General features: G+C 47.7%; 6 protein-coding genes across 6 annotated transcripts; 3 read left to right on the top strand and 3 right to left on the bottom strand.

Moving 5' to 3' along the window:
* Positions 1-143: 143 nt before the first annotated feature.
* On the bottom strand, positions 144-1,391 carry BT62DRAFT_126938 (P-loop containing nucleoside triphosphate hydrolase protein). The gene is made up of 7 exons (XM_043179782.1): positions 1,195-1,391; positions 1,087-1,138; positions 951-1,035; positions 738-902; positions 443-677; positions 333-389; positions 144-281 (listed from the first exon to the last, which is right to left on the bottom strand). The coding sequence occupies exons 1-7, from the start codon at positions 1,233-1,235 to the stop codon at positions 245-247; spliced, it is 672 nt and encodes a 223-aa protein (XP_043040063.1). The 5' UTR covers positions 1,236-1,391; the 3' UTR covers positions 144-244.
* On the top strand, positions 1,139-2,315 carry BT62DRAFT_932000 (uncharacterized protein). The gene is made up of 7 exons (XM_043186259.1): positions 1,139-1,385; positions 1,437-1,548; positions 1,597-1,674; positions 1,727-1,763; positions 1,815-1,893; positions 1,940-2,116; positions 2,169-2,315. Exons 1-7 carry the CDS (start codon positions 1,274-1,276, stop codon positions 2,252-2,254), a joined length of 681 nt encoding a protein of 226 aa, XP_043040062.1. The 5' UTR covers positions 1,139-1,273; the 3' UTR covers positions 2,255-2,315.
* Positions 2,236-3,816, bottom strand: BT62DRAFT_931999 (uncharacterized protein). The gene is made up of 7 exons (XM_043186257.1): positions 3,516-3,816; positions 3,356-3,467; positions 3,110-3,299; positions 2,991-3,060; positions 2,723-2,937; positions 2,617-2,667; positions 2,236-2,564 (listed from the first exon to the last, which is right to left on the bottom strand). Exons 1-7 carry the CDS (start codon positions 3,698-3,700, stop codon positions 2,410-2,412), a joined length of 978 nt encoding a protein of 325 aa, XP_043040061.1. The 5' UTR covers positions 3,701-3,816; the 3' UTR covers positions 2,236-2,409.
* BT62DRAFT_1076116 (uncharacterized protein) lies at positions 3,782-5,663 on the top strand. The gene is made up of 2 exons (XM_043179181.1): positions 3,782-3,820; positions 3,874-5,663. The coding sequence occupies exon 2, from the start codon at positions 3,932-3,934 to the stop codon at positions 5,531-5,533; it is 1,602 nt and encodes a 533-aa protein (XP_043040060.1). The 5' UTR covers positions 3,782-3,820; positions 3,874-3,931; the 3' UTR covers positions 5,534-5,663.
* Positions 5,664-8,548: 2,885 nt separating this feature from the next.
* Positions 8,549-10,740, bottom strand: BT62DRAFT_1022307 (SET domain-containing protein; the record flags this gene model as incomplete). Its single annotated transcript, XM_043178273.1, has 9 exons — positions 10,329-10,740; positions 10,096-10,273; positions 9,961-10,041; positions 9,848-9,909; positions 9,472-9,798; positions 9,352-9,423; positions 9,082-9,296; positions 8,821-9,019; positions 8,549-8,740 (listed from the first exon to the last, which is right to left on the bottom strand). The coding sequence occupies exons 1-9, from the start codon at positions 10,464-10,466 to the stop codon at positions 8,549-8,551; spliced, it is 1,464 nt and encodes a 487-aa protein (XP_043040059.1). The 5' UTR covers positions 10,467-10,740.
* BT62DRAFT_931993 (CRAL/TRIO domain-containing protein) lies at positions 10,517-12,348 on the top strand. The gene is made up of 7 exons (XM_043186256.1): positions 10,517-10,811; positions 10,864-10,886; positions 10,943-11,284; positions 11,339-11,405; positions 11,457-11,508; positions 11,565-11,656; positions 11,710-12,348. The coding sequence occupies exons 1-7, from the start codon at positions 10,628-10,630 to the stop codon at positions 12,114-12,116; spliced, it is 1,167 nt and encodes a 388-aa protein (XP_043040058.1). The 5' UTR covers positions 10,517-10,627; the 3' UTR covers positions 12,117-12,348.
* Positions 12,349-12,380: the final 32 nt, after the last annotated feature.

Here is a 12,380-nt window from a genome sequence, read left to right as displayed (position 1 = left end):
AATGCAGAATGTTGCGACTGGTGCCGTGCGCTGATCTGGCATATCGTCCGGAGATATTCTTGTTCCTCATGCTCTACTCTCTACTTTCGGCAAAAAAGGAGCTTATTGAAACTCGGACCCCAGGACCTGGGTTTCGAAACATGATAAGTAGCTAAAATTTGTCTCGTGTTTGTGGGGATGAATCACATGGGATACCTGAACTGCCCAACTCCACCTCGGTTGCAGAGCTATTAACCTCAAGTGCTCATGATCCGGCATTATTGGAACCCTTCGGCGGTTCCCTAGCAGAATGACATGAGTAAAACACGCTGCTACGCTTAACCCCGGCGTACCTTCGACTGTTTTGCACCCGCAAAAAGAGCCAGTCGACAGCATTCCTTACGCCGGTTCTGATATCAAGTTATGAAAGCCCCAAAAGAGGATGAAAGGCAAAGACACTTGCCCTTGAATAGCGGAGATACCCATGACTTCTAGACTTGCAATACGTTCTCTTCGTGCGGACATCTCATCGCCTTCTCCATATCTAACGCTCCGGCGCGCATTCTCCACCTTTCTCTGATACCAATCTTCATAGTCATGTCGTATCTCTTCGACAGACAAACTATGCGGGGAATCTTGCTTATTCGCAAGGAGGAGCAGAGGCAATCCAAGAATTTGGGGCGCGGAAAGGACGGCATCTAGATCGCTTGCACATATTCAAACGGGAAGTTCAGATGACACGCACTTTATGAACATACCGAAGACTTCCCAGCCCTCGCTCAACCGCTCCCGGTCATCTGCATCAATGACATAGGCTACAGCATGACAATCGTCGTAATATTTTGGCCATATATTTCTGATACCACGTTGACCGCCAAGGTCCCAGAACTGTAAGATAGTTGACGGTAACGCGATTTTCCCGGCTAACCGTGATAAGTTTAACGAAGTTGCCTTAAAACGGTCGCGCTCACTGTTCTGTCCGACGGTAGGCGCGATTTTGTCAGGAGATAGACCAGGAGTATCGGTATACAGTGTCTTAATTTGCTCCAATAGTGTCTTCAGGAATTTTGGGCATCGCAGTGTTGCCGTCATGGAATAGAAACTTACGGTTTTTCCCGCACCGTCCAGACCGATGATGATCACTGAGAATTCTTCTTTTCTTCAAGATGCAATTAGTCGAACGTCAGTCATCCAGGCCCAGTCATTGCTGCTTACCGCGTCAGATATTCATGAAATCCTTTGAGCAAGTGGTACATGGAAGAGTAGCAACAGCCTTAGATCCAAACACAGCACAATGACGAGACCGCTGATTTCGACGTTCCACCCTTCATTCATCATGGGGTACTTTTCTTACGGTCTACCCTCGTTTCTTGTTCTTGTAATTGCTCTGTATATTCTACTTACTGGTGCGACTTGTCTGGAAAATGCTGGACAAACGACTGATGGCACAACTACAGGCTCGGGAGAGGCATTCAACGTTGGTCGATTTTTGGAGGAAACAAGTCCCTATGCCTGGGCAGCGACTGGCATTGGCCTTGATATAGGCTTGAGCGTATTGGGTGCAGGATGGTGCGTGTAACTCTCCTTGATCGTTGTTTGTTGCTCATCGAGGCGTAGGGGTATATTCGTCACTGGTGCATCTATCCTCGGTGGAGGTGTCAGGGCGCCTCGTATCAGCACAAAGAACCTCATTAGGTGTGCCGTACCATTGCTTGACTAGTTCTTCAATAGCTTAACCAGCTCCCAGCATCATATTCTGCGAAGTCGTCGCGATATACGGCGTCGTACGTAACTACGTGCAAGCATCGTGTTCCCTCATTCAAATCCTGCTCTAGATCATTGGAATTGTATACTCAGCTAAAATCACCTCAGTTGCAGACTCAGTTCTGTATACGCGAGACAACTACTACACCGGTACAACCCTTCACCTCTGGCTGTGTCATTAACTTATTCCTCACAGGTTTTGCTCTCTTCTGGGGCGGCCTGACGGTCGGCGCATGTAACCTTCTTTGCGGTATCTGTGTAGGAATTACCGGGTCTACCGCTGCACTATCAGATGCCGCGGACCCCAATCTATTCGTCAAAATCTTGGTTGTCGAGGTTTTTGGCAGTATCATGGGGCTTTTTGGTTTGATTAGTACGTGAAACAACACTGCCTCCACTCTCATTATTGCTAAGCCCTTCCCCAGCCGGTCTGCTTATGGTCAGTGCTGCCAATGATTTCGCAGCACCTGCAGCTGCTGCGGAAGCCATAGTCTCACCCTTTGTACATTGATTTTCGACGGAACTAGATACCGATATATCCAATGCATAATAATTCGCTGCTGCTTCCAATCCTTTAATCGTGAATATACTGAGATCATGATATACAACGTAACAAAGTCAAAAGAATACTTAAACACATATGACGTCCACCGCTCCCCGTTATAATTATTTCCTTCCATCCTCGAAAGGATTCTCGACGTATTCAAGGTCATGGTCGTTATCTGACTCTATCTTTGTAGGAGGTCCAAGCTGACCGTCTACTGGCGGAGTTGAAGTTCGAAACAGAGAGACGGGCCGCTTAGGCAGAAGACCCAGTTTCCCTATGATACTATCAGAATTGTCATACAGAGTAGAATGGTTACAACAACATACCTCCATCGATAGGCATACCCTGACCAGCGGAAGGGGGTCTAGGAACTGTTTCTGTGCATAAGCACAAATCAGATCGATGTCATGGAAATGCTGTGGCGATGCTAACCCTCTTTCGGACTTGGTGTCAAGTCGTAGCCTCTAACTTGGGCAGGTACAGGCGAAGGAGAAGCGGGCTTGTTAGTGTCATTAATCGGAGGAGGGTTAGGATCGTAGTATGATGCTTGCTGTCCAGATCCGTGGCTGTCATCGTACGAATAGGCATTCCCACCTGCAGTCCAAGACTGCTGAGAAGCCGATGAGGATGCTGCATTGTTATTCTGCCTGATGAAGAATCAGATATCAGCACGAATTTATCCAGCACAACATATAGCTACCGCGATTGATCCATCTCCGATATCTTAGCCTTAACCTTAGAGAACAAACTTCCAAGAGTCTTCTTTCCAGCTACATGCGCAGTTAGCATCTCCGCAGCAAGCCAATGACGAGGACGTACATTCGGCAAACTTATTGAACTGTTCCCCCAGCTCAGCCATAGTGTCTTTCTCGGGAACGGGCTGCGACTGACGTCGCACGGGAATAGGCTGTTGCCATTGGGGTTGCTGCGACTGCCACGCAGCTTGTTGCTGCTGCTGGTCCTCAAGTAAGAGTCTGCGAGCCAATTGTTCATCTAGTTCAGTTTGGGTCTGTAAATTAGCTGTCATGATCTTCAGTCTTCGCAATAAGATACCTTAAAACGCACCATGACACGCTCGACAGATCGAGGTTCATCCTTGTATTCGGGATCGCTCATACCGAGCAACGCGTCTATTGCGCGACCTTGATCACCGTAGACAGAGTCCAATACTGACTGCCTGTGTGCCCATAAGCAAGAGGAATAAAAGAATATTTTCGCAACGTACAGAACAGTGTCATCAAAGTCAGGAAACATAGCCCGGAGCTCGACGACCTGGGGGTTCACAGGCGCGTCTCTCATTGATGGTGTCAACTGTGCAGCAGCCTCAGTGGCAAGTGGTAGCTGCTCAGTGGCCGTCGGGTGCGCATCGTTGGGTGGAGACGCCGTACCATGGTTAGTTGGCGAGTCCATTGAAGCTGGTGATAACGTCGTCGTCGTGGATGATGAAGGTCAAGAGGTCAAGGTATTTCACATGCACTGCCACCCAAGCCCATTTCATCACCATCACCATCTAGTCTCGGCTTGATTTTGGTGCGTTGTGTTCCACTTGTTGCTCTGTAGAGTATTAATTTTTTGGAATATAGCTGCACGTCTTCAATATCTTGATCCATCGTACTTGAACGCGCCTGTCGCGCATACAGCATGATCTTCTACGAGTCGTTGCCCGTAGAAATAATCCTTGAAATTTTGGCATACCTCCAGCTCAGTTCGTTGGCCTCGTTTGTGGCCGTATCTCGGAGCACAAAGCTCTTGGTAGATGCCAATGAATCCACAGTATTCCGAAATGCTGCAGTGGTTCACGGCCTGATATCCTCAGATGGTACCCAGCCGGCGGATCTGCGAGCAAAATATACTCCCAGGTCGTTACAGGGCGTGGATGGTTGGAAGTCCTTCTGCAGGCGTCAGATCGGTATCAAGTTTGCGTGGAAAGGGAAATCGCCATCATCTGCGAGAAGACTTGCATACGCATCCCTGCACAGGCAGGACGTCCACCGCCTAAAGGTTGACGAGCGGGCCGGAATCATCATGACCACATACCGCAACGGTGGACTTGCTGTAGCGGATATTGCTACCAATCGTATACTATGGTCTTTGCCATCGTCGCATGTCGTACCACACGCTCATTGTGAATACGACAACGGGTTTCTGATCTTCAATCGAGCAGGTCGACGGAAGGAGGTTTGGCGTCTGGTTGAAGGTCAGAACCAGACTATTATGCCACCATCGACTTCGCCCCCGGACCAAACTCAGCTGGCAGCGTCTACTGAGGCTGCGACAGAACATCACAACTCGTACCCCAAAGGGCATTTCGTACCTTGGAGCCTCATCGTAACACCCACCATCACCTATGCGTTTCGATTTGTCTATCCCACACTGTTCGCCGCCACAGAAACCAACTTTTTCGTATACGACATTCCCGGCGGCAAGCTTCTCCAAAGCATTATTGTCAACCCTCCGGATTCCCTTACTCATTTGCACTATGTCGACATATCAGAACGCCACCTCTTCCTTTGTGGCTGGCCCAATGTCGTTGTCTTCTCCCGCGAAACGGGTAAAAGTATTCTCAAAATCCCCTCCTACCAATTGAACTATGCCAATAAGATCTATGCTATCGCCAAACAGGCCCATCCCGTTGCCGGGTCCGCATTGCTTCACCATGACGTTGTCAGTCGGCCGGCGGAAAGCACGCTTCCACCCCAGGTAGTCCATATCGCCGACACCTTCACTGCAGTGCATGTGTCGGCTTGCGGTCGGCACCTCACGGTCCTCCTCTCCTCTTCCCGCCTGCTCATTATACCTTACTTCGAGCGGCTCATTACAGGAGAAGTAGAGCTCCAAAACATCACCCTTGACATCGAGCTAGGGTCAAGGTCACGCATCTCGAGGTATCTAGCATTTGAAAATGAGCGAGTCGCTGTGGTAACCGACACTGGATTGTTCGTTGTTCACTGGGACTTGGAGAAGCCTCTAGTTATTTGCAGAGCTCCGATTTTTGGAGTGATGTCCGCACTTCCGGAGGTGACATGTCTACAAATGACGGATACGGGGATGTATCTCACATGGAAGCACCCGATCACGACCGAGGTCAACGAAGAGGACTTTGAGCGGTTACTGGATGAGGAGGTCTCGTACACGATAAGAGATACGTTCGCTCAGCTTCTCGTTCAGCCTACTGTTGAGCCAAACGAGACCGTCGAATCACACGACTCTGCCGTATGTATGATCGATTTCGTTGTACCATAAGATTCTACGTGCCAATCTGGTTTTTTTTTCTTTTATTTGCAATCTTTACATCGACGGTGGTCCCTGATCGGTGGTTGTACTTACACTTGTCCTACTATCAGATGTTCAGAAATGAAATTCGGTCAAGTTCAAAATACAGTTGCACTTGTAAGGTTTCTATGGGATGTTTCTCAACTGACCTTGCATTCCATCCCCATTTTCCAGGGGATTACGCGGGCACTTTGACCTATCAGATGATTTTCATGGGAACCAAAATGGACAACTCGGACAACGAGGCGGCCACTGCTCCTTCCCTGCTAGCACGTTTATCATCATGTTTTGCCAACAGAAATCAGTTTTCGTAACACAATTCAGCCCAACTATCGCCTACAAGTCCCTTGCTGGAACAAATTTTCTCCCGCGCCTCGAACATCAACAAATTTCAGACAAGCCTCGGGGGTAATGAACAGAATCTAGGTTCGAAATGCTACCGCGAACCTTGATTCATTCCTACGTGGCGGAGAAGGTCAGGACTGAGGTTCGCGGGATGCAGAGTTCTCCGCCACTCCCTGTGACGCTGATAAGTAGTAGGTTACGTCCATGTCTCAGGACAAACAGGACGATCTAGACATTCAAGAGTTTCACCCTTCATCTTCCCTGCAAACCGCGGGGCCTCGGTCTGCACAATAATTGCCGAAAGTACCTCTGGCTGCAGGGAGATAGATCGAACTTGAAGGAAAAGAAAGGGACAATGGTCCGTGTGTGGATACGACGGAACTCCAGATCTACTTCTCTTCGCCGTTTTTGTCATTCCCATTTTCTACAGCGACGATTCCGGAGTGTTTGCTTAAAGGGACATGATCACAGGTCAGTACTCCGCAACGGTCACTTTATTTGTCAAGAATAAATATAATTTGGGACAGGATACAGCAGTTATTCCATTATGGTAGCGATTCCAGCGCTGAATGGAGGTCTTCAATCCGATATGGGGCTAATCTCTTGCCTGAGATATCCAAGAGGAGCTGAGAGAAGCTCATCCGGGCAACGAAATGCATTCTACATTCATTTACGTCGAAGAAATTGGAAGAATTGGTCAGCGTCTCGATTCTGGATGATAAGTATAAGGAAAAGAAAATTTAAATTTAAAAAAAAGAATCGCAAGCTGTAGCCGTCGCGTACATTTGGCGCGCTTCACGTTAGTAGCCAAAGTAGAAAACACGATCATTATGATCTCGGCTATCAGTTTATATACTCGGCCAGCGCTCGGCAACTTGGAGATTCAACCGTCGGATCTGGATCTACCTCCTCTCCCAACCCTCTCTTTCTCTACCACTACCTCTGAGTTGGAAAACACAAAGATACGTTGATCCCTATTATCTCGGAGTTGACAACGCTTCCAAGTTTACTGCTTCGTTTCATTTTGCATCAAAATTCCACTTCGTCGGTGACTCGGGCAATCCACAATATACTACGTCGAATTTTTATATAAGTACTTTGAGTGATGTATGAGTAAGCTATATTTTTGTGATTACTCCTTGAGGTCCCTAGATACATAACGGATATGAAGCTTTGAAGGCCTGTCATGCGCTTGCTACTCAGCAGAGCTGCAAGTAACGTTTGAAATGTCGGGAAACATATATACGTTGCATGATAACCCCGATCATAACGGAATGCAGTTGGACAATATGCTGAGAAGCGACGTCCGTACACTAAACCCGATATGATTCCCAAACATGTTTGACGTTCCCGGTCAGACTAGAGCGTATTGGGGTCGCCGCTACTCACTTTGGATTCTTGGAACTTCCCTTGCTCAATCTCCGCAGACCGTCCAACTCATGCACCCTTGGAATATGTCCTATTACATCTCTGCGCGACGCCCGCTTCTAAGGATCGCAGCTGAAGTGAAAATATAGTCAAGCGCCTGTATACTGCTGTTGCTCTTTAATAGTATTAATGTTCTAGGACGATATCCCCGGCTCCAGCTCCGTGCATCGGCCTCATTATTTGGCAAGTTGAAATTTCCTCCAGTCACCTGTACGTGTATTTGGCAGACGCGGACTTTCTAAGTACGTTACAGTTTTCTTCTGCAACTACCGTGGCTTGCGTCAATTTCAACGGAGAGTAGTCAATTATTAACAGAGCAGTTGCAATAATTGAAAACTTGCAATTTGTACTTTAAAAAATTGACGTGACATCGGGCAAGGGTCAGTGCAACCTTACAGGTCGACGGTTAGTACAGTGTGAGTGGGCGTGAGGACCTTCGCAGTGATTTTCAAGGCATACTGACACTTGCGTTTTCCGACGTGTCATGTCTCATGTCAATTGACGGATTCCATGTTTTACGTGAAAATGCCGGATCTCGGAAGATGTATGGTGTAAACATATAATATTCATCGAAAGATACGTCGGCTAAAAGTTGTTTGGGAACGTGATGAATGATGCGATTGTCTTCCATGACTGTACTTCATCATGTCGCAACCAGCAATTAGGCCTTCCAAGCTCTGCAGCTCCAAGTCTCGGTAAGGCGGATCGAGTTGTTATTAAGTTCAGAGGTTCTGATGTGCTCTAAAAGTACCGCTATGTTTTAATACATCGCAAGTCGAGAGGAGGATTTGCCACAAATAGATGGGAGCAGCGAATAAGGACACGACTTGCCGGCCCCCGGTGCAATTAAGGACCAATTAGGTGGCGCAGGGACACAGATAGAGAGATACTGCCTCAGCCTAGTTTTTGATTGGCACCAGGAGGAGAACCAATCGGATGTGGACACCAATCAGGAGCTAGGAACTCGTTATACAGCCAGTTAATGAACTTATCGAACCACGTACCGCTTCTCCTGTTCTTAGTACTTCACCTCAGGTCGCTTCATTTCGTAATCAATTAATCACCCTAAATATGTACCGCCAGAAGTCGAAAATGTACATGTAAGCCAAAAGGAAAATATTATTCGTTCGTTATGGGTGTGAGCGAATATATGGAGCAATAGTTTATGTTCGATCCAATGAATTGATTGAACCTGTAGGTCACGGCGTTCCGCTATTGCTGTCGAGCCTTCTTATTCGTCTTTGCGCTTGACACCATCGCGTCTCGTTTTCTCTTCGGGTTCTCGAAGTGGACCTCTTGCATCGCCTGCAGGGCGCCATGTAGGATTCTCTTCTCTCCCAACCTGACCATGGTCGCGTTTCGTAGATTCAGCGAAAGCTCCCCCGAAAGAGCCATCTCGTCATCCTATTGAACACAAATTATCAGGATTAAGGATATTATTTGAAACAGGATGGCATCCCGTTAGATCACATGCGACAAATTACCTGCAGACTTGTGGGGTATTGCTGTAATCGTCGGACCAGCACATCTTTGATGATGTCTACCGTAGCAGAGTCTAATTTGGGTTTAGGCGGTTTGCCCTTTCCCCGCACCTTTCGCCACTCGTCCGAAGAGAACGACAAGAGCTTGATCAATGAGATCAAAGCCGGCGGTATCTCAAGGTCTGCCTCTATAACGACTATACTGTCCGAGTCGAAGAATTCAGAAGCGTGAACAACCGAAAAGGTGTGTGAACGTGAACTTACTCATCACCGCCCTCTTCCAACCACCATTCTATTCGTTCGTCCGCGACAACGGATGAATGATCGTATCGCTTCGACACGACGTCCACTACCAGGTCCGCTCCAACTTCGACGATGTCGCCCGGATTGCCCTGTTCCCCTGTCGATAAAGGGACTAAGTCTACATGACCATAGCGACGAAGTAATTCCGCGTTTGGCAAATCGCCATATGTGTTCCACTGACATACACACACGTCAAGAACCCGAATTCTGGGGACTCTACGAAAAACCCACGATCTGTTCTCCCTTCATTATGCGCTTCGTGGCAACCATTTTCAGTTCATTTTCTTCATAAAATAATTTGGCCTGTAATTTGCGTAAATTCGTGACAGAATAATCGATGAAGGAACTTACGTTCTCTGCTTCGTATCTCGCATTCAAGAGATCAGCTACAGGAACCATGGAGATATCAGACGCGTCTTCTCCCTCTTCTTCTTCGTCCTCCTCCGCCACCTCCTCCCCATGTGCCCTTTCCGGTGAATCACTGTTAGCCGACACTAGCGGAGCCGGGTCGTCAACGTCCATGCAGCTGTTTTGCGCAGCGGGCTCGTCATCCCCAACCTCATCTTCCCATTTCTCGACATTGAAGCTCCTTGACAGAATTCGGCTGCCCATAACATGATACTGATATAAGGAATAGTGCACAGGAATTAACTCTGGTTGGAATAAATCGGGTCGACTCTGAGAGATATTATTAATAATCGATTGTTCCCAAAGAGCCAGTACTAACTTGGATGGCAGGCAGCACCTTCCCCGCATAGTCTTGTTCAGCATCTGCTTTTCCCAGTTTGTCTTAACGGGCATAGTCAGAGAGGCGAATTGGAAACGAATGACCAGACAGACCTACCACTGAAGTCCCCTTCAATGCATTCAAGTCCGATTCAGTCCAAAACATGGGAGTATCAAATTCAGTGGGCAGGGTGTCTAGTAACACATTCTTTCAGATTTTTTTAAAAAGCATCATGAATGAGGACGAACCGAGATAGGGTGCCCACTTGCCTTGGGTAGCTTCCCACATCATACAGAGAATTAATCCAGCCCAACCTTGGTTCAACTGTCTATTTTTCCATTCATCTGGTCCAAAACGTTCAGGCAGAAGTGATGTTCGTGTTGATATTACTAGTGATCTTGGTATGGTGAATAAAGTATGCCCCTCCTGCATAGAAAAAAATTTGAGCCAGAAATTGTTTTTGGAAACTGGTACTCCAAACCGGAATATCTTGTAGCGCTATGGCTCCACGCCCCCCTTCAGCGGGCGGAAATACATGGAATCCCACGCGCTCGTTGTCAATGTATCCACCATTGTGTTCGAACCAAAAAACGAACGCGTCCAAGTTGGGCGTCGACATTGAAAAGGGCCCAGGATTACGTCATCTCAATCACATGCAAACTGTCGCAACAACCCTGTAGTCAAACTTGACCCCAGGAATTCGACTGCTCTGCTGTCGCCGTCGCTGACAGTTGGCTCCCCTTTCGCTACCGCCGTTGCTGAGGTCTGCTTGGAAATGTCATGGATACGTATGCTCTACTCAAGGTCAACTGCGACAAGCTCCTGGAACAGTACCACGCCAATTTACGTGATGTCCGCGCGCTACAACAGACGCTGATCAACGATATACTACCTTCTGTATCCGATGAACTCCACCTAAGCGACTTGGAAACTAATTGGGCAAAGGAATGGCTAAACGATACCTGTCAGTCAAGCTGATTCCGCGCATTGCGATAAAAATGCTGATTCACTCCTAGTTTCTATCTTTCATCTATTCAGAGTGAGAATGCAGATACTTTCCGGAAATAAATACAACCGGAACTTACAACTTACTAGAGAAACAACTATACGAAATCCTTCGCGCTAGAAGCAGTTCGCAAAAACCTTGTGTGGCGGTTGGGCCATGTGTGGCCACCGGATCCAGAGATATCGACGCGAATTGCTGCCAGCGTTCATTTCCTTCCGGACGATATCACAGATCCTTTGGGAAGACCAATCATCGTCCTCAAAGTCGCGCCGTTCAACTACGGCTCGGACGACTACAAAGGAGTCGTCTATCGCGCACTAGAGTGTCTTCGATGTCACTTGAGGGAAGTCAACAGAAACGAAGTAGAAGGGCGTCCTGCTCTACAGTACGTCCTACTTCTTGACCTCAAGGGTCTTTCCATGCAAAGCATCGTGAGTATTTCGAACCTCCGGTGACGCAAAAGTTATTTATCAACTCATGTATAGAGCTTTGACCTTGTTTCTTGGTTGTTATCCGACGTCATACCACGGTTTCCAGGAATGCTGTCAGCAGGTACCGCAACCGAATCGTTCTTACGGACTCGGTGATTAACATCGATTGCAGTTTTCATGATAAACTTCTCATGGACACACTCGGGCATCTGGAGCATAGCAAAGTATGTAGCAAACAAAGTTTACGCCTTCAGTATGGTTCATCTGACAACCTACACAGACGCCTTCTCCCGGCCAGTGCACTTTCTCGAGTCTTCTTCCCTAAGCAGGAAGAGCTAATCAGCTACTTCACACCGTCGGCTTTACCACAAGGCATTTCATGTGGTTAACTTGTGTCCCATCCACGTGCTAAACCGTGTTAATAGATTATGGTGGAGTCCTGGAGCCCTTGTCGACTATCTGTGATTCTTTACAAGGAAGACAAATATTCCCTTCTACATCTCAGGCAGCGCCTACTCCGAAATATGACCTGTCTTCTATACCCGATCCATCATCTCTTTCACCGACATCCATGTTTAACCCTTTCTTCGGCTATCCAGTATCTGTGACGGGGACATCCGCAACCTTGCACTATGGGCGTCGCCGTAAGCGAGATCTAGCAAAGACCTTGCTGTTGCTCTTATGGCTCCGATGGGGACGGCGAATCATGGCTTGTTTTTGGTTTGGGATGTTCGCGTTAACGATGAGGTTATGGTCTCGCCGATGGCTATTGTGTTCCCCCAAGGGTCTCGCTCTATTGCAGGCGTTCTGGTCCTCAAGTGGTAGTCGGTAACTGTCATAGTCTATCTTGGCATGCCAAAAGCCCGTTCATCCTGCCATCATCTATTTTCGTCTTTATTCCGTATGACTCCGCAATGAGACTTGGGCAATCAACGTCGGGGGAGAAATTATAGTGTTATATTCGTAAGATCCCATTCCCCGACCCCGAGTAGTGAGTGGTACGTACAACTCGTATCGTCAGATCCGAAGATTACAGAAAAGCGCAATGTATGATACCGCGTGGGTGCTGAGCGTTTACAAGAAATATTCCGGAGGC

The sequence above is a fragment of the Guyanagaster necrorhizus genome, assembly GCF_019112545.1.
Source record: "Guyanagaster necrorhizus MCA 3950 unplaced genomic scaffold BT62scaffold_12, whole genome shotgun sequence".
NCBI lineage: Eukaryota > Fungi > Basidiomycota > Agaricomycetes > Agaricales > Physalacriaceae > Guyanagaster > Guyanagaster necrorhizus.
This window is presented reverse-complemented; position numbering and strand designations above follow the sequence as displayed.

Coding starts and splice junctions, on each gene's coding strand:
- BT62DRAFT_126938 (XM_043179782.1), bottom strand. CDS start 1,235: ATGTACCACTTGCTCAAAGGATTTCATGAATATCTGACGCG. Junction 1,036..1,086: donor TGGACGGTGCGGGAAAAACC/GTAAGTTTCTAT, acceptor AAATTCCTGAAG/ACACTATTGGAGCAAATTAA. Junction 678..737: donor CGAGGGCTGGGAAGTCTTCG/GTATGTTCATAA, acceptor CAAGCGATCTAG/ATGCCGTCCTTTCCGCGCCC.
- BT62DRAFT_1076116 (XM_043179181.1), top strand. CDS start 3,932: ATGATCTTCTACGAGTCGTTGCCCGTAGAAATAATCCTTGAAATTTTG.
- BT62DRAFT_931999 (XM_043186257.1), bottom strand. CDS start 3,700: ATGGACTCGCCAACTAACCATGGTACGGCGTCTCCACCCAACGATGCG. Junction 3,061..3,109: donor GTTCAATAAGTTTGCCGAAT/GTACGTCCTCGT, acceptor CTGCGCATGTAG/CTGGAAAGAAGACTCTTGGA. Junction 2,668..2,722: donor GACACCAAGTCCGAAAGAGG/GTTAGCATCGCC, acceptor GCTTATGCACAG/AAACAGTTCCTAGACCCCCT.
- BT62DRAFT_931993 (XM_043186256.1), top strand. CDS start 10,628: ATGGATACGTATGCTCTACTCAAGGTCAACTGCGACAAGCTCCTGGAA. Junction 11,406..11,456: donor TCCAGGAATGCTGTCAGCAG/GTACCGCAACCG, acceptor CATCGATTGCAG/TTTTCATGATAAACTTCTCA. Junction 11,657..11,709: donor ACCGTCGGCTTTACCACAAG/GCATTTCATGTG, acceptor CCGTGTTAATAG/ATTATGGTGGAGTCCTGGAG.
- BT62DRAFT_932000 (XM_043186259.1), top strand. CDS start 1,274: ATGACGAGACCGCTGATTTCGACGTTCCACCCTTCATTCATCATGGGG. Junction 1,549..1,596: donor AGCGTATTGGGTGCAGGATG/GTGCGTGTAACT, acceptor ATCGAGGCGTAG/GGGTATATTCGTCACTGGTG. Junction 1,764..1,814: donor TCGTCGCGATATACGGCGTC/GTACGTAACTAC, acceptor ATCCTGCTCTAG/ATCATTGGAATTGTATACTC.